Raw genomic sequence first — 26,963 nt, 5'->3', positions numbered from 1 at the left:
CTTTGCATTGGTAGGCTTTGGAAGAAATCTACTGCCTTTTCAAAGTAATTAATACCCTGCTCAATGTACTCCTACAATTTGACAATTTCCTGCATATATAAAAGAAACACATATTTATGGATCACTCTCCTATGATTCAAAGACCTTTACAATGTCTACAAAAAGTGAGAATGCTTACTTTTATAGTTGAGTACAAACTTTAGCAACTTTATACTTGCATTGGTTGGCAGTAGTAATCAATTCTTTGGAAAACAAGCCTAAGTGCCTAACAAATTAAATGTAAAATATGATTTGAGGCAATTGGAAAAATGTTCTGTTTGGATGCATACAAAATGATAATTCCCAGAACATTAAAAAGGTACCCATGTATATGAATACCTTTAACATCATCATAGTGAGTATGCTTACTGTTTAGCAAGCAGAAGTAGTGTTTCTTCTTTCCCAAGGAAATCCACTGCCTTTTCCATAGTAATCAATGGCCCAAAGTTCTGTTCAGCCTCATAAAATTTAGACATCCTGTATACAGAAAATGCGATTCATGAATAACTATAAACATCATCATTCAAATGCCTCAGAAGAGAAGTGTGGGATTGAAGGAGTAGCACTAGTAAAAGCATTATCCATAAGAACACAATTGACAACATCAAGATGCAGATCAAAGAAATTAATAAGAAACATCAACCCAATCAACGTTTAGTCTAAGTGCCATACCAAGCCTTGCAGTATCACAAAACATGTGTGTTGCCTATTGTAGAGGCAAGATTTGGCATCTGCATATAGACAAAATATATATGAGTTAAATCCTAAAAAGAGGAAAAGGTTGAAGAAAACGTTTAAAGACAAACTTAGAAAAGTTAAATCCACACTCACATCTTGTAGATGCTTTAACAGCAGACATAGTACTTCATTCCATAGGAAATTCTAAGCCTTTCCATAGTATCAGACTCATAAAATTTAGGAATCTTTTGCATATAAGAAAGCTATGCATGTTGATGAATAAACTCTAAAATCACCATACAAGGACCTCACAATGTCTACAAGGAAAAAGTAGTACTTGTTTTATAAAGGGAAAAAAAGAAAGATAAGATCCCCCAACCACAATCTCAAGTTGTATTAAAAGGATAAAAAAGAAAAGATCCTAGTACTTTAGATGGGAAAATTTTACCTGCATAAGTGTATTTAGGACATATTTGCAAGATCTTGATGATGCTCCAGTCAAACTGAAGTCAAAAGTTTTGGCTTCCTATTACATTAAGATTGAGAAAGAAAAGTTATTCAAGACATTCAAAAGATCGGGCTGCCCTTAGTCTTCTGAGTTTGAAAAGACATTCAAAACAATGCAAGCAGATCAACATGAATAAATCCATCATAGCGAAACACAATCCATGATAGAAAAGATGATAAAAAATAACAAGACCTTGCAAATATTGATCCAGAAACAAATTGAAAGTATATGAACAAACAATAATAATAGGAAAGGCAACAGCTAATTACCCCCACTTATAACTCTCCAATTCCTTTGGCCTGCCAATGCATTTTTAAAGGCAAGAACTCTTGTATTTATGGCATTACCAGCCCTGTTATCTCCAGTATATCATGGTGGAAAATTGAAATTTGTTGGGTCAGATTTTGCATTCAATGATTTAGAATCCAAAAATCTTTAACAAGAAAAGAGCTGAAAAAGATACCAATAATCTGACAAAGACTTGAAATGAATTGAAAGACGGAAAGACTTACTGTGAATCAGACGCCTCCATTGTTCAATTTGGGGAAAGAGAAAATGATTTAATATCCAATAATCTGAAAAAAAAAAAAAAAAGAAATGAACCCTGAATGAAAAAGAATGAGAAAAAGCTACCTAAAACCGAGATAAACTAATCAAAGACTTGAAATGAATTGAAAGAGAGAAAGACTTACCAGGAATCAGACCGCCCCATTGTTGAGTTTGGAGAAAGAGAAAATGACTTAATATCCAAAAATCTTAAAACAAAAAAAAAAAGAAAGAAAGAAGTGAATCATGAATGGAAAACGAATACGAAAAAGCTAAAAGCTAATGACTTAGAAAAGAGAAAAAGTTTAAGAATCCAAAAACCTTTAAGAAGAAAAGAATGAAAAGGATACCAAAGACTTGAAACGAATTAGAAAATAGAAATATGTACTTCAATAATTGAATCTGGGGCAATAGTAGCGAGACAGACCTTATATAGCAAGCTAAGCTTTAAGGCGCGAAACTCAATAACCGCATCTGTTTGTTTGACCGGTCAAATTAAAAAGTGGAGCGGGTTTCTTCTAGGCCTGGCCTGACGAATTGTCTAATCCGGAAAGGATCGAAGCTGTGCGTTTTGAGCACAAAATGGGCCCTTTTTTTTTTCCTTTGGACCCAACATAACCATTGTCCGTTTACTGTATACTCTAATCGGCCTCTACTGAATTTGAACTTACATAATCCCCGCCGCTTGGATTTCAGTCCTGGTGGTGGTTTCGTAGCCATTGGGAATGCTGCTGGCAAAGTGCTATTATACAAGTTGCATCATTACAGTCATGCATAGAGTGCTTGTTTGAAGCATCATGTACTTGTGTGTAGGAGTTCAGCTGCCATCTAGTTTCACCCCTAGCCATCAGCAGATGAATAATGCTTTAAAACTGTTTCTTTCCTTTTCTTTTGACTAACTATAAACCATGCTCAAAGAGCCAAAATTTTGTATTCAATAGCTTCAACCTTCTTCTTATAGTGTACGAGTTCATTGGTTGTTGTAACTTCACTTAATGATAGCTTTAGCTTCTTTACATTATTAAAGATTTGGAAAGTCCATTGCTTTCTGTCCCAAAATTATGTTGAAATTATAGAAATCTGTATGATAAAGATTGGTTGGATGTTTTGAATTTCCAGTTAATATTCAAGTAGCCAGTCAACTGGAAAGAGTTCAGCTTGTTCATGTTCAGTTATAAGGCTTGCAATTATCAGTATTATGGCCAACAACTTTAATTCTGTCCCAGTAAGCCAGATACAATAGTTAATATTTGTTCCAACCCAAGAGAACAATTACTATAATTAAAAATTAACCCTTATGATAATTCTTTCAATGTTTATGATACTTTGATAAAGAATGACTATGGTGGTGATTTGACAAGAAGATATAAATTGTGAGTATGCTTTATAATAATACTTCAACAGTAGTTGTTAATTTAAATAGTATATATTAAGTGCCTCACTCCACATTATTCTATATATTAGTCTCTTCTATTAAATTGTGATTAACTGCATTGAAGATATAAATTAATTGTGAAGAGTAAAGAGAAAATTTCACACACTATTTCTAGAGGTTCGGCCCTCTCTCTAGGTGCCTACGTCCTCTCCCTTAGCAAGCTAAGGAGTTTAATCCACTATTAAATAAATTTAATACAACGTGCCTTTTCAAAGGTTTAAGCACAAACCTTGTCTTTTCAAGAATAAGACACAACCTTCCTAACTTTTCAAAGCTAAGTTAAAACCTCTATGCCTTTTCAAGGATATGGCACAACCTCTAAATCTTACCTTTTGAAGGCTAAGGTAGAACCCTTTTCTCTCTTTTACAAGATAAAAGCAAAAGTACCTCTACAAAGTGGGCTTTGCTAAGCAAGTACAATGTAGATAAAAAGATACATAAGAGGAACGAGAATGAAAGCACAAAGAATTTGAATAACATTCTACTTGGACTTTGCATCGGTAGGCTTTGGAAGAAATCTACTGCCTTTTCAAAGTAATTAATACACTGCTCAATGTACTCCTACAATCTGGCAATTTCCTGCTTATAAAAAAGAAACACATATTTATGAATCACTCTCCTATGATTCAAAGACCTTTACAATGTCTACAAAAAGTGAGTATACTTACGTTTATAATTGAGCAACAACTTTTGCAACTTTATACTTGCAATGGTTGGCAATAGTAATCAATTCTTTGGAACACAAGCCTAAGTGCCTAACAAATTAAATGTAAAATATGATTTGAGCCACATGAAAAAATGTTCTGTTGGATGCATACAAATTGATAATTCCCAGAACATTAAAGAGGCACCTATGCATATGAATAACTTTAACATCATCATTGTGAGTATGCTTACTGTTTAGCAAGCAGAAGTAGTGCTTCTTCATTGCAGAGAAAATCCACTGCCTTTTCCATGGTAATCAATGGCTTAGAGTTCTGTTCAGCCTCATAAAATTTAGACATCCTGCATACAGAAAAGGCAGTTCATGAGTAACTATAAATATCATCATACAAATCCCTCAAAAGAGAGGGGTGGGATTGAGGGAAATAGTACTAGTAAAAGCATTGTCTATAAGAACACAATCAACAACATCAAAGTTGCAGATCAAAGAAATTAATAAGAAACATCAACCCAATCAGTATTTGGTCTAGTTGCCATACCAAGCCTTGCAGTATCACAAAACATGTTTGTTGCCTATTGTAGAGGCAAGATTTGGCATCTGCATATAGACAAAATATATAAGAGTTAAATCCTAAAAAGAGGAAAAGGTTGAAGAAATCCTTTAAAGACAACCATTAAAAAAGTTAAATCCACACTCACATCTTGTAGATACTTTTATAGCAGACATAGCACTTCATTCTAGAGTAAATTCAAAGCCTTTTCGTAGCATCAGACTCGTAAAATTTAGGAATCTTCTGCATATAATAAAGACATGCATGCTTATGAATAAACTCTAAAATCACCATACAAGGATCTTACAATGTCTACAAGACAGAAGTAGTACTGGTTTTATAAAGGGACAAAAAGACAGATATAAGATTCCCCAACCACAATCTCAAGTTTTATTAAAAAGATAAAAAAAGAAAAGATACTAGTAGTTTAGATGGGAAAATTTTACCAGCATAAGTGTATTTAGGACATATTTGCAAGATCTTGATGATGCTGCAGTCAAACTGAAGTCAAAAGTTTTGGCTTCCTATTACATTAAGAGAGAGAAAGGAAAGGTATTCAAGACATTCAAAAGATTGGGCAGAGTTTGTAAAGACATTCAAAGCAATGCAAGGAGATCAACATGAATAATCCATCATAGTTAACACAATCCATGACCTTAAAAGATGATAAAATAATAAAACCTTGCAAATATTAACCCAGAAACATATTGAAAGTATGTTACCCCCAGTCTCCTATTCCTTTGGTCAGTCAACGCATTTTCAGAGGCAAGAACTCTTTTATTTAGGGCACTACTAGCCCTGTTATTTCCAGTATATCATGGTGACAAATTAAAACTTGTTGGGTCAGATTTTGCATTTAATGATTAAAAATCTTTAGGAAGAAAAGAAGTGAAAAAAATACCAAAAAGCTACCTAAAACAAAAATATAACCAATCAAGGACTTGAAATAAATTGAAAGAGAGGAATACTTACTGAGAACCAGATCGCTCCATTGTTGAATTTGGGGAAAGAGAAAATGATTTAATATTCAATAATCTGAAAAAAAAAATGAACCCTGAATGAAAAAGAAAACCAAAAAAGCTACCTAAAATCGAAATAAACTGATCAAAGACTTGAAATGAATTGAAAGAGAGAAAGACTTACCGAGAATCAAACCGCTCCATTGTTGAATTTGGAGAAAGAGAAAAAGACTTAATATCCAAAAATCTAAAAAAAAGAAAGAAAGAAATGAATCATGAGTAGTAAACAAATACGAAAAATCTAAAACCTAATCACTCAGAAAAGAGAAAAAAGTTTAAAAATCCCAAAATCTTTAAGAAGAAAAGAACTGAAAAGGATACCAAAGACTTGAAATGAATTGGAAAAGAGAAATCTGTGCTTCAATGGTTGAATTTGGCGAAATAGTAGTGGGAGAGACCGTAAATATAAAACTATCCAACGGCGGGAAAATCAAAAACCGAATCTGTTTATTTGACCTGTTAAATTAAAAGTGGAGTGGGTTTCTTTTGGGCCTGGGCTTGACGAATCTTCTAATCCAGAAAGAATCGAAGCTATGCGTTTTGAGCAAGAAAATGGGCCTATTTTTTTCCTTTGGACCCAGCAGGACCCATTTTCCCTTTTATTTAATATAAAAGAAATGTAATTATTGATTGAATAAAACAAAATATATTAAAAATTAAAAAATGCAATTTATTTTGTTAACCAACTGCTAATCTGGCTAAATCTATACATCTACACCTACACACGTTACATTGACCTAAAAAGATCCCGCCTTTGTCGGGCCAACGTGATCGTTATTAACCCAAAAAAAGATTTTTTAAAATAATATTTAAAAAAATTTTAAATTATTTATGTTTCACGCTCCGCATTAATATTACAACAAACAATATTATATTTTATGCAATAATCATGAGTTAATTATTAATTATAATAAATTTTTATTTAAAAATAAAAATATAAAAATTTTATTAAACATAATAAAACAATACAATTTTATTTAAAATTTTTTTAATAATTTAAAAACTTTCTCAAACATTATACCAAAATTTTGAAAAAATTCTTCATTGTCTGTTAAATAGTCTAATTTATATAAAATACCATATTAATCTCAACATAAAGCTGACTTCATCCACCAATCAAACACACATTTTCCAACTGTACAATCCTCTTGTCCGAATAAGTAGGTCCAAGTGTTAACCGAAGAATCTTGGGCGACAATTTTGATGCAATAGCATTCACATATAAACTGAGGGGATCTGCAGAGCCAGTCAAAGATAGGAAAACATAAGTGACTTTTTGTCTGAAGGAACAGCGAGGAAAAACCTTAAGAGAGTTCAAAAGATCGAACATGGTTGGTCCAGGCAGGCCTCTCTTCGTTCTTTTTGGATCTTCCATCGTTCAGTTCAGTTACAGCAACGAAGGCTGGGGTGCGATACTTGCTGATATATATGCTCGCAAGGTACATGTTTTTATTCCAATCTTTTACTTCTATTACTACTACATATATCTGCTCTTTTCCGTACTGTTCTTGTTTTCCTTCATTGCATTTATACTTTTTTCTGGGGTTTTTACTGAAAACGAGATTGATTTCGTTGATACCCAGAATTAGTATCAAGCTCAAAGAGTTGTGGACTTGGTGTTTTGATTTTGGTTTTGTTTGTTGGGGATATTCTAGTCTACGTGTGTCATGTCTTATCTTCTTTTTCGATGAACAGAGAAAGAGATTCACATCTTTTCCCTGGTGGAGGGATCCACATTTCCTTTTGATTTTCTCATAAAGATTAACATTAGTTTCCTCGGAAGAGGAAAATGATTCCCTCACTCTTAACGGATTTCAATCCTTTTTTGCCTCTTCTCAAGCTAGAGCGTTGGTTCTTGGTCATGTTTTTGCTGCTATTTGGATTCTGCAATTCCTTCTTTTATTTTGCTACTTAGTGCCCTCAGCTTGCTTTCCCAGTTTCCCTAGGGCGGGAAATGATAATGCAAACCGCCAAACTTATCCATATTTAATTTGCAATTATTGCTATTTGAAATAAGAGCACCAACCACTTGGTAGATAGATGTTGTTAGGAAAAGAAAAGCTGATAGATTCCTAGTTGGACAAATCTAGTGTATGGATGTAAAAGCTTTGAGTGTGAAATCCACCCACTAGCAAATAATGGAGCTGATGAGAATGACATTACACTTTATCTTTGTCATTTTTCCTTTTGGAAGAAAAGAAGTGAAGAAAAATTAAAGATTTGGAAGCACAGCCAAAATGATTTATTGCTTTGTTTTGTTATGTCAACTTCTGAATGGAAAAAACCAAAACATTATTTGTATGTAAAAGCCTTTCAACAAAGTGATTTTTGCCTTAGAAAAGTAAGAGAGCACTCACACACATTGCCTTTTGTTCTTTGTTAAAGCCAAATAACTAGAAACTGTGGATTCTTTTTTAAGGATGAATTACATGAAAATATCCTATGATGTGAGGTAGAATAAATCTGCCCCTTGAGGTTTAAAATTTGAAGCTTATACACCGTGTCTAGTCCCGTTACTTTTCTATTTAATATCGTTAACCTTATTTCAAGAATTTTTCAAGTTCTTTTTTCAGAATTTATTTTATCATTAATACTAATTTAATGAAATATGAAATGTGGTAATTTATTATTCTTAACGCTGTAACGAAAGTTCTAACAAATAAAAAACAGAGTATTTGAGTGTCAAATGTTAAACTTTGTGGGACAAATTTATTTCGCTTCAAACCACACGTTTGTTTTTTGTCATTTACCCCTTTTTTTTAATATGAAAAATTCTAAAAATGCTTTGGTTTAGTGGTTAATTCATGTTTGTTGCCATGAGAATTTCTGTTGTTATATTGAGGAGTAACATTTTCTTCATTTCATGCCTCGAATCAGTAGAATTCTATATTCGAATTATAGTGAAATCTATATTGTGGATATCTAGCTGAAAGAATCAAGATCTGTGATATATGCCAAGGTTTCTACAAGTCAAAGGCTTTACAGCATAGTCAATTCTTAAACATACATCAGTGTTAAAACTAGATTTTGTCTGTAATTGGACATAGGCAGACATAGTACTGCGAGGATACTCTGGCTGGAACTCAAGGCGTGCTTTAAAGGTTCTGCATCAAGTCTTTCCAAAGGTATCATATGTTTTAAGGCTGACTTAGTGTCTAGGTTTGGCAATTTGTTCTTGATCTTTGTTCACGAAAGCATGCCGTGAAAAACGGATGCTGAATTTCTAGCTGTTCTTGTTATGAATTAAGGATGCTGGTGCACAACCATCATTGGTGATAGTCTATTTTGGTGGCAACGATTCAATGGAACCCCATCCACTTGGCCTTGGCCCTCATGTGCCTCTTCCGGAATATGTCGAGAACATGAAGAAGATTGCTATGCATCTCAAGGTACATTCTCCAACCCAACTACTGTTCCTATCAGTTCTCGTTATGTTTCCGAATTACCTGCCTTGCCAGAAGATTAAAAAACAACATGAAACATTAAACTCATATGATATAAACTGTTAGCATTCCGTCACCAAACCATCTTCAAGAACTACAAGGTTTCAATACCAGACTGCTTTGCTTTTTGATCCTCAGGGCCTATCAGACAAGACTCGTGTAATGTTTCTTTCTAGTCCTCCAGTTAATGAGGAACAAATATATCAAACCCTTGGTGTTCGAGGTCGAAGCAATGAAGCCTGCCGAATTTATTCTGAAGCTTGTTTGACACTATGCAAAGAGCTGGATGTAAAAGGTGTTGATCTTTGGACTGCAATCCAGCAAAGAGATGATTGGAAGACAGCTTGCTTTACGTAAGTTCAGTTTCATACCACTCAAAACACTTCCTTGGATTGTCTAGCTTTATGCTGATAGAAATGTACTGGGATGATGTCTGATTCTTTTTTCATACAGGGATGGCATCCATCTCTCCTCTGAGGGGAGCAAGATAGTTGCTAAAGAAATCTTGAAAGCCCTGAGGGAGGCAAAGTGGAAACCAAGTTTATACTGGAGGTCATTACCCACAGAATTTGAGGAGGATTCGGCCTATGATCCCATTGGCCAAGACGGAAGGAGCACCATAAAAATTTCAGAGCTTGAATTTTCACGAAGTGTGCAATGGGAATAGTCTTTGTTAATGGCATCTAGGCCTATTCACTACAAGTTGGTTTCCTTAAATCTCATTGCGTGTAACCAAAGAGGCTCCAAGTTGATTGTATCTGATTTTACACAGATGCCCTGGAAACACCCTCATTTAAGCCTTCCTTTGGAATAAATAAGCCTTTGAAAATAAATGACGTAAACTTCATATTTGGTTGAGTTTTTGGATTCACATGTTATGGTAAATGAAATTCCCCATAACCAGGTTACTTCACAGTTCAAACTCTCCAATTATCAGGCTAAAATACTTTCAGGAAACAAATGAGCCTTTAACAGCAACACGAGCTTCAATGAGAATTAAGAAGGTAAGAAATGCATAAATTGGTCATTAATTTTTCTGTTCTCTGAAGGTTATATTACATCAAAAACAAGTTCTACAAACCCAGTTCCCATGTGTCAACCGTCAAGGATACCTCAATTACATGCCCAAGCCAAATGTGAAACATTTTAATTAAACAAAAAAATAATAATACATACAAAAGGCGAGGAAAGCAAGCATAAAGAAAGGCAATAGCAGCACTCAACATGGTCCTACTTTAGGCAACCAATTTCACTCGGACGGTGTTTGCCTAAACTCTCTAAACCTTCCACATTGGAACAAAACCAGGCCTTAGGCATCCGAGCATATGGAAACACACTCTGAAAGGGATGATAAAACAAGAGAATTCTGATTGTGCAAGAGGGTGCATCACCTTCTAGGGAAAACATTCTTACGAGGAAAGTTGGAACCTGCCGCTACGTTTTTTTCTTCTCCATCCCTGAAATGTTCAAACAAGAACGGAATGAGACCTTGGAATCCAAGAAGCACGCACAGGCAATTACTCAGAAGAATGAAAGGAAAGAGAGAAAGGTGAAGATAGCTGAAAACTTACGAAGGCAACATAATACACGAAGGTCAATCCCGCTAGAACAACGAATGCAATTTGAAATACATTATACCTGTAATGCCAATATGCCCAACAACATCAGTAGAACACATACATGCCTGATCAGGGCAAAGCTAGGAACTCAAACAGTATAAACTCACTTGTACAAATATTTAATTCCACGAAGAGACTGCAATGTGTGGCCGAATATTTCCTGGGCAGCAGTTGCTTGAGCATAGTACCCAAATGCTGTGGAACAGAACTGTATGACACTGAAACCGCAAACACAGACAACATTCCCATCAAATAATGCTGAAAAAACTGAGTTCCCATTAAATGACAACATATAATTCCCTAATAAACTTTTCGACAACCAGGCACAAATCTAGAGACAACATTTCAACAATGTTCCAATAGCAAACACCTTGAGATAACATAGAAACAGGATTGAGTGAATTAGCTATGTCACCAAACCTTATTGAGCACAAAAGAATAAGTGCCACATTGAACAGAAAAGAGTTCATTAGAGTAGCTCCCCACCTAAGAAAAAGTCCATTAAATCATATGTCAGCCAGCTAGTGATTTTCTCAATCATAAAAAATTAACCAAAATGCCATCAATATGAAAACCCTTACTTCATAGGATGAATAGTAATGAAAACTAATCTTAGACCAAGCATCATTGCACCAGCAATCACAGCAAGCAGAAGGTAGAAGCAAAAGAATGCAAATGCTACAGTACCCAGAAGACCTGGCAAAATACAAAATATAAATCTCCCATAAATCTAAAAGTGGAAAATAAAGAAAAGTTAGAAAATGGTTCAGGAATTACCCCATATATCATCCAGCTTAATGAAAACCTCATTTAGGAAAGGAGAAAGTGGTGGATCAATCAGAAGGTATATGATAATATGAGCAACCCAAGCTACTGAAACAATCAACCTAACAAAATGCAGAACGAATTGCATGTTAGATTACTCCTTACACAAAGTTAGGGGGCCATCATCATCAGTTTACTGGATTGATAATCTTTCATGAGTTTGGTAAAAGGAGAAAAAAATTATCACACAAATTTGTTGCAATTCACTTATTCTACAGATAGCAGCAATTCTATTTCATTTCGGTGCATATAACGGCTCGCCCTTTAAAATTTCCTGTTATTATAGCTCATTTACATAAACCACTGTCTTCCACAGGGTACATGAATGTATCCAAACTCAGTAGCTAATTCACAACACAAAATGCAGCTATGGACATCAAAAACAATCTATATGCAGTAAAATGCATGGCCTAAGCACTCACCCAAGAATTCCCAACACAAGTTTTCCCAAGTATCCAAGAACTGTCAAGGCCCAGGCAGTTTCAGCCTGAAATGTCATGGCAAGGGAGTTATTATTGGAAGAGAAACAAAGATGGAGTGAGGGGGAATGGGACTGTAACCAAGTTTCATGTGTACACGAAGATCAGCAAGACATACTCGTTACCTTTTCACCTTGAGGGTACATCTCTTCCAAAAGCTTTACATCTTCTTCCAACTGAAGCAACTCCTGTAAATTTAATCAAAAATGTTACAAATTCAATAGCCATGACCACGGAACCAAGGAACAAAATAATGTTAAAACACCATTCAACAGCTATTTTATCAGTCATCACCCTAAAAGACATCCTCTCACTAGATATACTTCAACTCTCCCACAAGTTAACGCCGTAATTGAAATACAACTAAGCTTAATAAACATAAAGATTATAACACAAACCAAATTGTTGAACAAATCTGATCTTTCAACTCAAAAGGAAAAGCACATAAACAAAAAACATTAAAACTAGAGGGATCTAGAACTCATGACGAAAGCTAGCTTTGTCACCTTAATTATTCTCATAGAGAATGACAACGTCGAATTCAAAGACAAATGCAAATTACGGACTTTACATATACCTTTTCCACAGCCTTAACATTTTTACGCCACTTTCTACCCTTGGAACCACTTCTTTCTTCTTGATGAAGTGCGTCAGCCGCTTTCTTCAATTCTCTTGCCTTTTTACCAAGTTCGGTTGCTTCCTACAAAATATCAATGACAACTATGAGCAATTACAATAAAATGTAAAATATCAATCACTAAGAACTACTTCAGTGTGTGAGTTTGTATGGAAGCATAGTGAGCTATAAAAAAAGCACCTTAATATACTGTGAGCGAGTAATAACAGCCTTTGGACGGCGGATAAATGAAGCGATAAGCCCAAGAGGTAGCGAAGCAATACCTACACCACCAAATATCTGACAAGAAATTTCAAGATGTAAGCAATGTATTCTAGCCAAAAAAAAAAATCAACATTTACAAATTAGAATTGCTCACTACATTCCTATCAGAAACATAATGTTAAAATTAGCAAGAACGTCAATACCGAGAAAAGAACAGATCCAACAATAGTAGCAAGAGCAACTACATATTCTGGAAAAGTAGTGCGCATGGTCCATGTACTCTCTGAGGAAGCATTAGCAGTATATGCAGAGCACTGTTCAAAAAGGGCAACGAGGAAACAGGAGGCAAAATAATGAGCTTAAGGAAACTAAGTTGATGGCAAACCACAATATTCTGCTACAATACAGAAATGATAGCGGTGCATATTAAATGGAAAAATCAATTACTAACCGCTCGTGCACCACTTCCACCGATACATGGCTGACCACTAGAGAACTCCCAAGTACTTGGAAAGTTAGTAGTGGCAGAAGACAGGTGCCTAACAGTAAAATCCACCTTTCCAACTAGTCCTGATATTTAAGAAAAATGAATAAAATCAATGGGAATAAAACCAAAAAAACCACACAAACACATTCAACAAATGCAAAAACAATTGCTTAGTTATCCGCTTAGTCTCAGTTCTAGCATGCCTGCTTATCTAAAATATTTGCTAAGATCTTGTAATTGTAAGAGCAACTTCAATTAAAATCAGAATTCAAGTATTGCAGTGATTAATACCATACTCCTGCTCCTAAATTAACTTTCAGCTCAATACTCCATGGCATGAAGAAAAATTATAATTAAAGAGAAATACTAATGAAGTTAAAATCTAAAAAGGGGGAAAAAGAAAAAGAAAAACCAACCATATAGAATGCCAAGCAGGAGAGCACAAACAATGGCCGTTGTCACCACCCACAGCAATGCGCTCTTTATCCGTTTGCCAACACTCCTGCAATCGAAACCAGAAGAACAAGATAAAACAAAAAATATATATAAAGTTGCATTAATGTACTCAACGAATTTTAACAATCAAAGTCCCAGAAACACACTTATCCTGGTCTCCTTCGTAGTAGAACATGGCGAAGGGGATTATGAAGAAAACAAGCACCGCATCGACGATGTAAACAGCCAGCCAGAGATCCTTCATAGGCAAGGTGAGATTACACGCGCCATTGTATATCGCGTGTCTACACGCCTGCCGGTTGGCGACATCAGCCGGCAACATGAGGATGGAAATGGCGGCGATGGAGAGCCCGAAGACGACGACAAATTTGGGGAAATACGCTTGGTTAGCATCGTCCGGGTGTTGGTAATTGACCAGGAGGTAGACATTGAAGAGGAACACTAGGACGCATACGATTATGGCGACGATTACCAGAGCGAGGTTGAAATCGCCCATCGTTAAAAGCCCTCGACTCGATTCGAATCGAATCGATAGCGGTAGATTCAACAGGAGATTTGAGAAATTAGGGTTTGCTTTTAACCCTTCGAGTTTTAATTCGAAGATTTTCGTAGATCTGAGCTTTCCTCTGTTTGTGTGCTTTTTTCAAAGGGAAAGGGGGGAGGTTGCGCTCCGGTGAGGTGGTTTGTTGAATTTTGGGGGTAATTTTGGCGTGTTGGAAATTAAATGACGTTATTGTCCTCTTAAATTCGTTTAATGACGGAATGGAAATAGAGAGGAAGAGAGTTGGAGATGGGGTTGAATGTAACATCACCTTATATTCCCGTGACAGGCATCGAACCAGCCTGTCTCCAAAGCAAGAAGGAGTTTTTTTTTTTTTTTTAATTTTTTCATGTAAGAAATAACGCAATTTGAACTTTTAGACCGCTTGCTTTATCTTTTATTCCCGTAGAGAAATTCTCTCAAATTTGTTTCTTTTTTTGTTCTCAAATCTTTTATTGTTTTTAATTTTACCCTTCAATTGACATAAAAAAATAATTAGTAATTCCTTTTAGGTACCTAAGATTGAGATACTATTTATGAATGAAAATTCTAGCTCAAACTCTTCACATTTTATTCACAAACTCTTAAATTTTGATTTAAAACTAAACAAGTTATTAATTCTAACAAATATTTAATTATCATTAGATTCGATGTTAATTGACTTTTTTACTCACATGAGATATAACTTGATGAATTAACATGATCATGTGATTGTTGATGTGGCTAAACAAATATAATGAATTTGGTCACATTAGTTGCACGTGATCACATCAATCTATTAAATCATATATCACGTGGACGGAAAAAAAAATTGACATTGACTCTAATATTGATTAAATTTCCATTAAAATTAAAAGATCATTTGATTTTAAATCAAATTTTAAGAATTCGCTTGAATGCAACAGTTACATAAATGATAATAGAACGTAAAATGTTTTTAGGATTGAAGCCATAATTTTTAGACAATATAAGCAACTAGTGTCTTATTTACTCATGTTCTTTCATTTTCTCACCTAAAGACTCTTTTATGTTCTTACTTAATTTAATCTCAACATTGGCTTTCCTTCCATTAGAGCATTAACCGCAGATAATGTCATCGAGGGAGAAGAATTAGTTGCCATTTTGGGGTAGTCATGCATTAAGAAGAGAAGCAATTTCTGTAGCATGAAGAGGACCTAGCTTTGATTGTATTATCAAGCCTATATCTTCATCAGAAACTAAACCCAAATGGCAGAGCAAAGCATTAAAATGGGAAGCTTTTTTCCTTATTTTTTGATTTTCAGCTCAACCCTTTTCAGAGAACTACTTGGTCATCCTGATATCCCCTCCATTTCACCTGTATTTTGTCATTTCCTTTCATGGCAATGGCTACAACTTTCTGCACTGCTTCTATAATTTTATTTGTTTCTTTTAACTTACGTAGTTCAGCTGCATGATTGGAGCATACAAACACCTCACAGCTGGAGATTCTGAGTGAATAATTATTTGTTGATTATGTACCTTGCTGGTGGTTGGTTTATATACGATGGAAATCTTAATCTTTTCAATTTTCCTGGGAATTTCAGACTGTGACTCTGATCACCATTTCTTTTGATTCTTAATCTATGCCTCATTTGTCAAGAGAAAGAGTTTTCATGCATCAGTTGGACCCAGAGTCCTGGATTTAACTTTTAACAGGAACACATGAAATGATTATATATTGTCAAATATTTAGACAAAATGTTATCTCAATTTTGGGTACAAACTCCGTTCCCTGTATCCTGGAGGACTACCAGGCAGAGGAGAGAAAGATAGCTGCTTGGCTGTCTTTTGTCTTCTTACAACTTCCCCTGTTCCCTCCCTGTTTTGTCACACAGGAGGCTGCCGCAGAGCCTGTACCAAGCTGACAACAACTTTCCACCTACTTCTTGATGAATGACTATTTAATTCGTTCAGTCTTTGCCTTAAATTGCTTTGCCGGATCTCCCAATCAAATTCTGGGATTGAAACCTGGCAGCAATTCTTTCCTGCCATTACTATTTGTAGAATGACTCTCCCTGGCAGTACCCTGAATCCATTATTTACCATCCTGAGAGATTGGCTCTATCTGGCAATAGTTTTCTCAAGTTCCAGATTTTCAACTTTCGTTTCTTTCTTTAGCGTTGATCTGACAAAGTTTCTGTCACTGTCATTCATTCCGATGATGGAGATGGGAAAAAGGGTTAGCACCAGATTCAAAATGCAAACATCTAAGACTACGAAATTAATCAAACAAGGATTTCATTTAGCAGGAACTAGGAAGAACACAAATACTTTCTTCAACTTGTAAATTTATACATTGATAAATGAAATCCAAGCAAGTTTTTCACATGGATTATGCAGATTGTATATCAGAGAAACTCTTTTCGAGACAGGGCATGTGAAAATCTAGCCGGAAAGCCAATGGAAAAGCTTTAAAACTTGATGAATTTCATCCGGATCTTGTACCACCCTCCCTTGCATAATCCGATAGCCTTCCATCCGTGTCTGAATAAAGATCTGATATCATTACGTTTTACTACCTTCGTTTGATTATGCCCATCTGCCATTTCCAAACTTGCAAATGAATATACTCTTCCCTATGATCTTACCCTTTTCCATTGATGGTGCTTCATCTTTATACCAGTAGTTGATGGCGCTGCTACCAGCCTCCTTTACCCAAGCAACAGATTCAGTTCATTGGCTTCGATTGTTGCTTGCGCCAGTTCTTTGTCAGAGGCTCTAATGAAATCCCAACTATTTTAGTTTTATCCGATCTACTTCCACCGGCGGTTGGACAATTTTTTCTATGGTCGGAAATTCGCCGGATTAATACAGCTAATGTATTGATTAAACAGTATTTAGCTTTTTTACATATGATATTAATTACAAGATAACACTCTTTTATCTCATAAATCTCAATTTATCCGTTTTAAAAGGTTACGAATAAAATGTCTTTTTGAGAACTATTCAATAAAATTACTCTTTTTTAAATATTATTTAAAAATAATGTAGTAATTAAGAATAACAATTAATACAATAGTTATGATTATATTTTCGATGAAAATAACATCGATTATTCTTAATTAATATTAATTTTTATATGTGATAGATTATATAATATCACTCTTTTATCTCATAAATTTCGGTTCACCCAGTTTAAAATTTAAATTCGAAACTTCTAAAAATAGAATGTAGTTTGAAAATTATTTAAGAGTAATAATCAGTGACAGGAACAACTGCAGACAATTATATCTTCCACCAAAGTAACGGCGACTATTCAATTCTAACTAACCAAGTTTTCGTTTTGACTTTCAACCATCCAATAACCTCATGCCACGTCAGAAACACACCCCGCATGTAACTACCATAGCAGGTAGTAACCGTCACCTCTTACCGGCTTACTCCAGCTACCAGTCGTAGCAAGAAGAAGAAGACTGATCGGTGAGCTTCCAGTTAACTCTGATTCTTCCACTCTCCTTCATGGACTCTTCTCCCCCAATTCTCCAAACTTCCATTTCTTTAATCCCTAGCGACTGGGTTTCCTTCTCGATTTCTCAAAAATGGCGGAGCCAAATCGGAGTTCACCTTCCGCCTCTGCCTCTGCCTCTGCCTCCTCCTCTTCATCTTCATATTACAGGGAGGATTCAGGAGGTGCTGCGGCGGCGGCGGCGTCGTCTTCGGGTACTTCTTCGCAGGTTCGAGAGGAAGAGGAAGGGCAAGATCACGAGTACCAGCAGCAGCTGCAGCATTTTCATAACCCAGAGCTAGAGAATCAGCACATAGACCTAGATTCTTTTAGAGGAAACTTACCCGCTTTCGATGATTCGTCAACGGTGATTGGAGACGACACGTGGTCTTGCATCATCGTGGTTCTCACTTTTTGGTTTTTCGGTTCGTACCCTTTTCCCCTTTATCGTGAATCGCTCGTTCTTTACAGTTGAAAGTAGAGGCTTTTATCTTGATGTTGATTCTTTTCAATTGATTTTCTTTTTGAATCGAACAGTGTCTATGACTTTGATTTTGGGTGTTTACGGGGCGGCGAATATACGGGTCGGTCCGAATTGTTCCCTTCTACTTCAACCGAATCCTATTTTTGTTCAGAGTGTAAAGGTGATTTGCCTTTTTCTTTTTTCCTTTCTAATTTTTTGATTCGTTTCATGCTTTTTCTTTAAAGGGGAGGGTGGTTTTTGGCTTTATAGCTTATTTGGCTTTGTATTAGGTTGTGGAGGTAGATGATACCAAGCCAGGGCTCAAACTATACGGATTTTATAAATCTCCATCTCTTGATGTAGTGACTACCTGGTCTGAAACTCGTACCGCTACTGTTCAAGCTGATTCTCACAAGGCAAGTTCCGTTTCTTGTTCTGTTTTTTGCTTGAATGTTTTGGTTCTGAACTTGTTTTTCGTTTCCCATTTTTTTTTATGTTATCCAGGAGTGGATTCATTATCTGAACAGGGGCTCTCAGGTTAATATTTCATATAATGTGAACTCAGCAGGCTCCTCTGTTTTCCTTATAATTGCTCAAGGTATCGTGAAACAGTAAAAGCTTTTTCAGAATGTGATTTTCAAGGAATTATTTTCACAAAGTGTGTGTGGAAATACTGTAGATTAAGTAATTGAATCCTGGGAATTTGACGCCTCAATGCATTTTGTCACATTGCAGGCAGTGAGGGCCTTTCTCAATGGCTTGACGACCCAACATATCCTAACACCACTTTGTCGTGGAACATTGTTCGTGGTGAGATGGAAATGCAAAAGTTTGAATGTTCTTACTATATAGAGTTTTATACTGACTTTGATATTACTTTTTGGTAGGAAGCGGTATGATTCAGCAGGATATATATAGATCTTCAAGTTACTATATTGCACTGGGTAATTTGAACTCAGAGGACGTGGAGGTAATTGTAAAAATTTGACCTGCCTAGCATGGTTTGTTGTTTTGGTTCTTTCATTGAAGTTCTGCTAAAATATTTGAGATATTGAGATCAAAACTTCATTGTCTTCTGTTACCAACTTCAGAAAAGAAACGTTTCATGTTGCTTGTCCATTTTGATTTGTCAGGATTGATATTATGATATGATTGAAGAATCGGATTAACTTACTAAGAAAGGGTTACTTTAATCCATTTAAGCAATGCTACATTGTAACTGTGATGGAAACATCCTAAGTGCAGCAATTCAAGTAGAACTTTGGGCTGAGGGTGTTTATTTCTGCAAGGCTGCAGTTATAGAAGTATAGGAAACTATAATATGGATTGACATTTTTATGGTAAACATGAGAACATAAATGCTGCTAGTCTCAATGTACTTTAAAAGTCTATATGACTATCAGATGGACTAATGGGCAAAATTGAATTGCCATGGATTCGTTTTCCTAACAATTATTTAAGCGTATGACTTCAAAATATTAGTTCCAAGAAACTCTGAACCCACCAAGTCAGGCTTGAGAGGCAAGTATATAAAATGGATATCGTAGACGCGCTGTAGGTGACAAAAAAGCCTATCATTCTATCAGATTTCACTAAACCTTTTCTTTTTTATTGGATGGTGTTCCCTTGCTCATTTTTGTATCCTTTGGTTTCATCTTTTCACATAAAAATTGAGTTGATTTTAACATTGAACAGGTGGAGTTAAACATCACAGTCAGGGCTTTCATCTACAATACAACTGAAGCTTACTACAGATGTACCTTCGGTAATGGCCTTTGTAGCTTGAGTGTTTTGTTTCCTCAGGGAAACTCTGTTGTCTTGACTTCTCCAGGTCAAGAACAGGTAAATCTCTTTTTATTTTAAACCTAAAACCTACTTTCTATGTCTTTCTTGAGATTATGTGGTTTTGAAGGCTGTTACAGTGGCATTCCCATGTTATTAGGCATGATAAATATTTGTTCTAATGCTTCCTTCTGTGCTGAATAATTTCTTATCTTTAGAAGTCCTATACCAAATAAATTCTAAATCCTGTTTTAGAAAGTCTTTACATTTTCGTTTCTCCCTCTTATTGGCTGCTGCAGAGTACATCTGCAGATGACTGGTCTGTCAGATTGTCATATGGACCAAGATGGATTACATATATAGTTGGCGTTGGTAAAGTTCTTTCTTTAATTACTCTCAATGCACGATCTTTACAAATGTTTCATGTTTAAATCTTGAATTCTAATTTTCTACTTGAAGGTGGAATGACAGCAATCATGTTGGTAGCCTTCAACTTCTTAAACAAGTTCCAATTTACCCGTGGAGGTGAAACAAATGTTAGTTATAGGGAGAATGCTTCTGCAAGGGCCCCTCTGCTTTCTCACAAAGATGATGATATCTCAAGTTGGGGTTCATCCTATGATTCTGTCTCAAGCGATGAGGCAGATCTTGAAGATTTTCTGGCAGCAGGTTCTGTTGAAGGGACATCAATAAGAGAAGGTGAAAACAGTAACAATACCCGACGTCTTTGTGCGATTTGCTTCGATGCTCCAAGGGACTGCTTCTTCCTTCCTTGTGGGCACTGTGTGGCTTGCTTTGCATGTGGATCTAGGTAACTACTTTGCATCCTCACCTTTTTACATGAAAGGTTGCTTTGGAAATAGTCTATCCTCATTCTTAAACCTGCTCCGAATTTACAACAGCATGCTGGTCATCACCCTTAATGGTTCCCAGAACTTGAAATTTGCCCCTATCTGATGTTGTGCCATAACTGATCTTTTGCAGAATCGCGGAGGCTGCAGGAACTTGCCCCATTTGCCGTCGGAACATGAAGAAAGTGAGGAAGATTTTCACAGTATAAGTCAAATTGAGCTCCTTTGCAAGCAGCAGAGCTTGCACATCCTGCTTCAATGAGTTGCAGTACGTTTTTGATGGGTCACTGCTTTTAATGCTCAAGTAAATGACACTCAGAAGGTGGATTATCAGCATTGATTTTTTTCGTTTTAAAGATGGAAGGAGCCATGCATTTTGTTTCCATGGATGGCCTTCCACCATGTAATACTATCATCGGTACATAATTCTCCAGTACACCAAGTCAAAGCTTCGAATGTAACTCTTTTCATTTTTCCCCCACCCCATTGATTACCAATTTAAGGCGCAGCAACTTTAAACTGAGACACTGTACCTTCCTGTCCTTCATTCTGAACAGCATCAAGTAAACGACTAATCACATTTTTAATGCCTTTAGAGTATTTTATAATATATTTTTTATATTATTTCTGCATATTTAATTCAATAATAATATATATTTTTTACTAAAAAAATTAGATTCGAATCCTTTATTAAAACAAAGGGTTCAAATGCCTTTTTTTAAATAAAACAAATTCAAATTTGATCAAAACTTAATCAATTTGTTTTATATTACAGTTTTGAAAAATAATAATAAATCTCATAATAACTATGTTTTAGAATAAAATTAAATATTTAACTGTTTACAATATCTTTTGTCTATGAGATGGATTTTGTTTATATAATAAATTAATGATGAAATGACAAGAGGGAGAAGGCAGATTTGCTTCGTTTTCTTCTTTCCACGACGAAATGGACTGGCGGAAAGCGAGTCAAAACCATAGTTGACGAAAGTTGGAGAAGCCAAGTAGGAGAAGCTTTCCTTTTCCCTTTCCTTTTTCATTTCCCCCCCCCCCCCCACTTTCTCGACGTGGGGATCAAGAAACCTATGGCCAATAAGATTGGAAACGAGCGGCGGCCCTTACTGCCTTCCTCCCACCCACTTAATTTCCCTTTCCTGTTTTTGGTCCACTGCTTCTTTAGACCATGGTCATTCTCATGACAGTGAAATCAAAGTCATAATTTTGTTGCTAATAAAATATAAACTAAGGTTGTTAGTCAACAGATTAATTGAGGATAAACTAAACAAAATTGAACTAAGTTTGACTACTTTATTTAAAGTATTACACAAATACAATCAAGTTGGAAGTAGTTTATAATTAATTTATTTGTATTATTAGTTAAATTGAATTAAGTAAAATTATGATATTTTATAATTTGATTCGAATAAGTCTTAAATTGAAAAAATTAAGTTTGGATAATGATCATAAAATATTTGTTTTTTTGAATTTGATTATATATATTGTTTTTAATAATTAAATTAAATTTGATATATTATAAAAATTATTTTTAATTTCTTTTCATTTTAAATTTGAATTTTTATGAATATTGGTAATTAAATTTGAATATTAAGTATATTAGTTGAATTCGGGTAAACTATATAATTAAATTTTAATGGATTGGGTGATATTCTTAAGTCATTCTTAAACAAAAGAAAAGAATTAAGAGCAAGTAAAGAACAATTAATTATTTGCTATTATCAGCTTAAAATAATCAAATGCGGAGACACACTGCTGTGCAACTACTTTCAACGATTGGACGGAGACCCGCCTTCCCACGTCAGCACACTTACCCCTAACCGCGGTTTTCGCATAGCGAAATTGCGTGGCCTCCAGCCCTATTATACACGATATCTGAATCTCCTTTTAAGATTGCTTGAAACCACTTTCTCCACCGTCGGATGGAAATATCATATACGATGATGAGCATCGTAGGGCAGATCAGGAAGAGTGTAGTAAACTAAGCCACAGGGTAAGTCTCCTCACCTCCAAGCAAGAACCATTCAAAACACCCCCTCTACTTAAACCTATCTCTCGCCACCTTCTCTGCTTCGCCTCTTCTCTCCCAATTCCTTCAATTATCTTCTATTTGGGTTTTGTGTTGTGAGTTTGATTTTTCCAATTCCAAGGGAAAAAACCTCGTCACTCTTTCTGTGACTGTAGCTTTTTGGGTATGGCAGGGACCGGAGTGGTTGCTGTTTATGGAAACGGGGCGATAACCGAAACCCACAAGTCTCCTTTCTCAGTGAAAGTTGGGTTGGCGCAAATGCTCCGAGGCGGGGTCATCATGGACGTGGTCACCCCGGAACAAGCCCGCATCGCTGAAGAAGCGGGAGCCTGTGCCGTCATGGCTCTCGAGCGAGTCCCCGCCGATATCCGAGCTCAAGGCGGTGTGGCCCGAATGAGTGATCCACAACTCATCAAGGAAATCAAGCAAGCGGTTACTATCCCCGTCATGGCTAAGGCCCGTATTGGTCATTTCGTTGAGGCCCAGATCCTTGAAGCCATCGGAATCGATTATGTTGACGAGAGCGAAGTGCTGACCCCGGCCGATGAAGAAAACCACATTAACAAACATAATTTTCGGATTCCTTTCGTTTGCGGGTGTCGGAATTTGGGGGAAGCGCTTCGGAGGATCCGGGAAGGAGCTGCTATGATTCGAACCAAAGGAGAAGCTGGGACTGGGAACATTATCGAAGCCGTTAGGCACGTGAGGTCCGTGATGGGAGACATTAGGGTGCTTAGAAACATGGATGATGATGAGGTTTTCAGCTTCGCTAAGAAAATTCAGTCCCCATACGATTTGGTCATGCAGACGAAGCAACTGGGGAGGTTGCCTGTGGTACACTTTGCTGCCGGAGGAGTGGCGACGCCGGCTGATGCGGCGTTGATGATGCAGTTGGGCTGCGATGGAGTGTTTGTGGGGTCTGGGGTTTTTAAGAGTGGTGACCCGGCGAGACGGGCCCGGGCGATTGTCCAGGCCGTCACTCATTATAGTGACCCGGACGTGCTTGCTGAAGTTAGCTGTGGGCTTGGTGAGGCTATGGTTGGTCTTAATTTAAATGATAAGAAGGTTGAGAGGTTCGCGGCTCGGTCTGAATAGTGTGTTTGAAGCTTTTCGGGCTACGTGGAGGTGAGAAATTCCACTGTTATTATATTTAATTTTTGTCTTTTTTAAACTTTTAAGCTTAAAAATTTGATGGTATCTAATGTATTTCATTTTTAAGTTGAATAATTTTTGTCTAGTAGTGAACTTTCTAGTGTTCTTTTATTGGTTTTCGTATGTCAAATTTCTGAATTGGGAAATGGATTTGGATATTAGTCGTGAATGGGTAGTGACTGCTTTGTTTCTCTTTGGTGACATAAATGGTGATTCTTTATGTAAATTGTAAGGCTGCCTGCTAATGAGTTTTTGAGAGATACTTGGCTTTCCTGTTCTTTTGGTATCGTTTAAGCATTCATAGCTTTGGACTGCACCATTTTGATTGTAATAAGTTGTTGATGCATTTCATTGAACTTCTACTGTGATGTTTTGTTGTCCTATTCTTTTGTTTCAATTTTGAAGTAGTTGGGACGTAGTGATTGATAGCAAAAGGTGACTTGATGTTACTGGATTTTGACATAAATGACACTACTATAACATGCTTCCAAAGTGATGCTAGTAGTTAGTTGAGCTTCTGAATGTGAAGTCATTTATTCTTTCCTCCCAATTTGTCCTCTTGATGCTGGTATATTGGATTTTTGTTGTTAGTTTTTGGCTTTCTGCCGAATGCTTCATACATTACTCGCTTTTGATATTTGAGCAATGTTTTGAAGCATTGAACTCATTGTGGAGAGATTTTGATTGCCTTTGCAGGAATCCTTTTACCATGGGACTGGTACCATCGCCTGCATTATGTGTGCTTTTTCCAGATTATGCAAGTCAAAGTGTAGTTTTTCATACAGTGGGGTGTACTTTTTATGTCTAAACGGATGTTTTCGATAAACTCTGCTGTTTTGTTATCTCTTTTAAGATTGCTAGGAATTATAACAACTTGTCTCTGCATTCTGCAAGTATACTCGTAATTTTCTGTTATTTAGGCTCTACAGAAACTTTACTTGCATTTTCAGATGGTATTGGTCCGTGGTTTAAGTGGCTTTGCTAGTTTTCAAATTTTCTTTTTGTTCCATCTTGATGCACGTATGCTATTCTACCCGCTGAATAAATTTTCCTTTACTTGGTCTAGCCTGTAGTTATTTTTGTTGTGGGTAGCCCATTGGTTTTTCCTCCTAGGTGAATCTCCCTGATGAAAAGCATACAAGACTAGTGTGTAGGCACTTCATGTAAGACTAGTGTATAGACCCTTCATATACTGTTTTAATCGAGATGAGTTAGCCTCATTTTCAAACCCGAAAACCAAATCTGATCTGAAATTAGTTTGAACCTGAAATGACTTTGAACTCGTAATGTTCTGAATTTATAATTCAAAACTATCCAATCTGCTTCTTCTAATAGAAATGAGATTCCCATTTTAATAAGCCATTTCTCTTAAGACAACATGTGAACATGTTGTAATTGGGGATGACAGACGGAAAGGTGGGTGGGGTTATGTACTGCTGGTTTTAAACCAGATTTCCCCATTAAAACATGTTGCCAAGAAGAGGCATATGGATTCAATAAAAAGATCTCAGAGCTCTGAAGCTAACTTTGAGCGAATTACAACCAACAGAAACTTGCTGACTAGCAAGACTTGAAACCACTTCACAATTAGTAAAAACTTGAGCTCCTCAAATTACTCTTTGCCCACCGCTTGCAAGAGAAGGAGCAACTGAAAAAAGTAGTACGAAGCACCCCCAATCGTAGCATACTGCAACTTTTCAGGCCCTTCCACTTCTGGGAAATCACCATCTGCAGCACGATTGAATCCTCCGGCCAACCACCCCAAGTTCTTGTATCCTCCCTCGTATAACTTTGAAGTTGCCATCATGGACCTAATTAAGAACATCAAAACAAATTAGTCATAAGATGAACAGCCGCACCATAATCGGATGGCTGGCATGAAATTCTTACCTAAGCCCTTCGCCACAAGCTACAAGCAGCTTAGCATCCTTGTCAGGAACAGCAGCTTCTACCTCCCGGATGAAATTAGGATTAATCATGGTAAAGTTTTGGCCAGTCCACAGGCCAATGTAGCCAAAATGAACCCACTTCTTCAAAAGAGTAATGGGACTATTGTCCATGTCCTTGACGAAGAGGGGCACGTGAACTGACCCTTTGACGTACGCTTTTTCTCGCTCCCACTCCGGTCTGATGTCAAGTAACCTGAACCCCTCGGAATTCATGGCCGTAGCTGCGTCCTTCGGCGGTATAGGCTTCACCTCCCCCGACTGTATTAGCTGCAGGGCGTTGCTTGACGCTGCAGCCACCCTAAACGTTCGGGTTTTTGAGGAAGTGAAGAAAGGTGGCTGCGGTTGCTTCTCTTGCTTCAGCGTCGATGCCCGGAAGTGGTTCAGTTGAATCGCCATCTTTTTTTCTCTTATCCTGAAAATAGTTTGTCTTTCTTCGCTTCTAAAGCTTTGTTGGAGCATGGAGGAGCCCACGACGGTTTTTTGTCAATGGTTTTTTTTTCAACATTCGCCCCCTGAGTTTTGTGTTATTCTGAAATTGACCCATCAAAATTTTTTTTTCTGAGGCAATCCACCAAAGTTATTTGAGGCTCAATTTTATGTCAGCAATGATATACATGTCCCTTCATGATAAACGCATTAATTTATTATAATAGAATAAATTGTTTGAATTGAAATACACATTATTTGGCATAAATTCTGTAAAAGTCTTTCTATTATACTTATTTATTTAATTAGATCCTTAATATTTTATTAAATTCAATTAATTCATTTATTTTTTATTTTAAATTAAATAAATTTTTTAATTTAATGGAAATGTATTCACAATTAGATTTAATACCAATTGTTTTCTTAATCACATGACATATGATTTAATTATTTGTAATTACGTCCTAGAAATTAGAATTAAGAAAATGATTTATTGATGTAACTTATTTTTGTTTCATTTTAATTTGTGATAAAAATATATAATTCTAAATTTCACATAAACTTCAAATTACACACAAATTTTATTTTAAGACTATCTTTTTTTCTATGTTTTTCTTAATTCTATAAAATTTGTTTTCCCACTAGCTTAACACAATTAAGATGTAAAAAAAAGAAAATTGTAAATATTTATATAATAATA

The 26,963-nt window shown here is 36.1% G+C and overlaps 5 protein-coding genes and 2 long non-coding RNA genes across 15 annotated transcripts; 3 read left to right on the top strand and 4 right to left on the bottom strand.

Annotated features, from left to right (window-relative positions):
• LOC110420817 (uncharacterized) lies at positions 1-2,160 on the bottom strand. Of its 4 annotated transcripts, none has more exons than XR_016351482.1 (9): positions 2,093-2,160; positions 1,918-1,980; positions 1,738-1,800; positions 1,495-1,584; positions 1,166-1,243; positions 871-1,034; positions 712-770; positions 409-516; positions 1-89 (listed from the first exon to the last, which is right to left on the bottom strand). It is a non-coding gene; the product is annotated as an uncharacterized LOC110420817 (long non-coding RNA). The 4 variants fall into 4 exon arrangements; XR_016351481.1 differs by lacking the exon at positions 871-1,034 and adding an exon at positions 179-265; XR_016351479.1 differs by lacking the exon at positions 871-1,034.
• A 1,181-nt stretch (positions 2,161-3,341) lies between these two features.
• On the bottom strand, positions 3,342-5,851 carry LOC110420789 (uncharacterized). 4 transcript variants are annotated; one of them, XR_002445568.1, is made up of 8 exons: positions 5,761-5,851; positions 5,564-5,626; positions 5,393-5,455; positions 4,867-4,944; positions 4,569-4,663; positions 4,409-4,467; positions 3,875-4,211; positions 3,342-3,785 (listed from the first exon to the last, which is right to left on the bottom strand). It is a non-coding gene; the product is annotated as an uncharacterized LOC110420789 (long non-coding RNA). The 4 variants fall into 4 exon arrangements; XR_002445566.1 differs by having other exon boundaries at positions 4,867-5,455; XR_002445567.1 differs by having other exon boundaries at positions 4,104-4,211; positions 4,867-5,455.
• Positions 5,852-6,568: 717 nt separating this feature from the next.
• LOC110420277 (GDSL esterase/lipase WDL1-like) lies at positions 6,569-9,740 on the top strand. Its single transcript, XM_021433534.1, has 5 exons — positions 6,569-6,878; positions 8,487-8,564; positions 8,688-8,828; positions 9,021-9,235; positions 9,336-9,740. The coding sequence occupies exons 1-5, from the start codon at positions 6,768-6,770 to the stop codon at positions 9,547-9,549; spliced, it is 759 nt and encodes a 252-aa protein (XP_021289209.1). The 5' UTR covers positions 6,569-6,767; the 3' UTR covers positions 9,550-9,740.
• Positions 9,741-9,878: 138 nt separating this feature from the next.
• LOC110420276 (LMBR1-like membrane protein) lies at positions 9,879-14,461 on the bottom strand. 2 transcript variants are annotated; one of them, XM_021433533.2, is made up of 14 exons: positions 13,736-14,450; positions 13,550-13,635; positions 13,098-13,216; positions 12,850-12,960; positions 12,623-12,721; positions 12,383-12,505; positions 11,931-11,993; positions 11,749-11,813; positions 11,279-11,388; positions 11,083-11,197; positions 10,922-10,987; positions 10,609-10,719; positions 10,454-10,520; positions 9,879-10,339 (listed from the first exon to the last, which is right to left on the bottom strand). In XM_021433533.2, the coding sequence occupies exons 1-14, from the start codon at positions 14,083-14,085 to the stop codon at positions 10,292-10,294; spliced, it is 1,533 nt and encodes a 510-aa protein (XP_021289208.1). In that variant the 5' UTR covers positions 14,086-14,450; the 3' UTR covers positions 9,879-10,291. The 2 variants fall into 2 exon arrangements, with proteins under 2 accessions (XP_021289208.1, XP_021289207.1); XM_021433532.2 differs by lacking the exon at positions 9,879-10,339 and having other exon boundaries at positions 10,400-10,520; positions 13,736-14,461.
• Positions 14,462-17,307: 2,846 nt separating this feature from the next.
• APD2 (RING/U-box superfamily protein) lies at positions 17,308-21,217 on the top strand. 2 transcript variants are annotated; one of them, XM_021433625.2, is made up of 10 exons: positions 17,308-18,021; positions 18,134-18,240; positions 18,350-18,475; positions 18,564-18,657; positions 18,795-18,869; positions 18,947-19,029; positions 19,755-19,901; positions 20,141-20,213; positions 20,313-20,652; positions 20,826-21,217. In XM_021433625.2, the coding sequence occupies exons 1-10, from the start codon at positions 17,691-17,693 to the stop codon at positions 20,899-20,901; spliced, it is 1,452 nt and encodes a 483-aa protein (XP_021289300.1). In that variant the 5' UTR covers positions 17,308-17,690; the 3' UTR covers positions 20,902-21,217. The 2 variants fall into 2 exon arrangements, with proteins under 2 accessions (XP_021289300.1, XP_021289299.1); XM_021433624.2 differs by having other exon boundaries at positions 17,312-18,021; positions 20,301-20,652.
• Positions 21,218-22,640: 1,423 nt separating this feature from the next.
• Positions 22,641-24,953, top strand: RSR4 (Aldolase-type TIM barrel family protein). The gene is made up of 2 exons (XM_021433732.1): positions 22,641-23,861; positions 24,585-24,953. Exon 1 carries the CDS (start codon positions 22,902-22,904, stop codon positions 23,829-23,831), a length of 930 nt encoding a protein of 309 aa, XP_021289407.1. The 5' UTR covers positions 22,641-22,901; the 3' UTR covers positions 23,832-23,861; positions 24,585-24,953.
• A 405-nt stretch (positions 24,954-25,358) lies between these two features.
• On the bottom strand, positions 25,359-26,531 carry LOC110420423 (Rhodanese/Cell cycle control phosphatase superfamily protein). The gene is made up of 2 exons (XM_021433733.2): positions 25,779-26,531; positions 25,359-25,699 (listed from the first exon to the last, which is right to left on the bottom strand). The coding sequence occupies exons 1-2, from the start codon at positions 26,294-26,296 to the stop codon at positions 25,501-25,503; spliced, it is 717 nt and encodes a 238-aa protein (XP_021289408.1). The 5' UTR covers positions 26,297-26,531; the 3' UTR covers positions 25,359-25,500.
• Positions 26,532-26,963: the final 432 nt, after the last annotated feature.

This window comes from Theobroma umbraticum, unplaced genomic scaffold, assembly GCF_002168275.2.
Source record: "Theobroma umbraticum cultivar Fairchild unplaced genomic scaffold, ASM216827v3 scaffold_86.0, whole genome shotgun sequence".
Classification (NCBI taxonomy): Eukaryota; Viridiplantae; Streptophyta; class Magnoliopsida; order Malvales; family Malvaceae; genus Theobroma; species Theobroma umbraticum.
The sequence above is the reverse complement of the archived record's forward strand: the minus strand, read 5'-3'. Positions and strand labels throughout refer to the sequence as shown.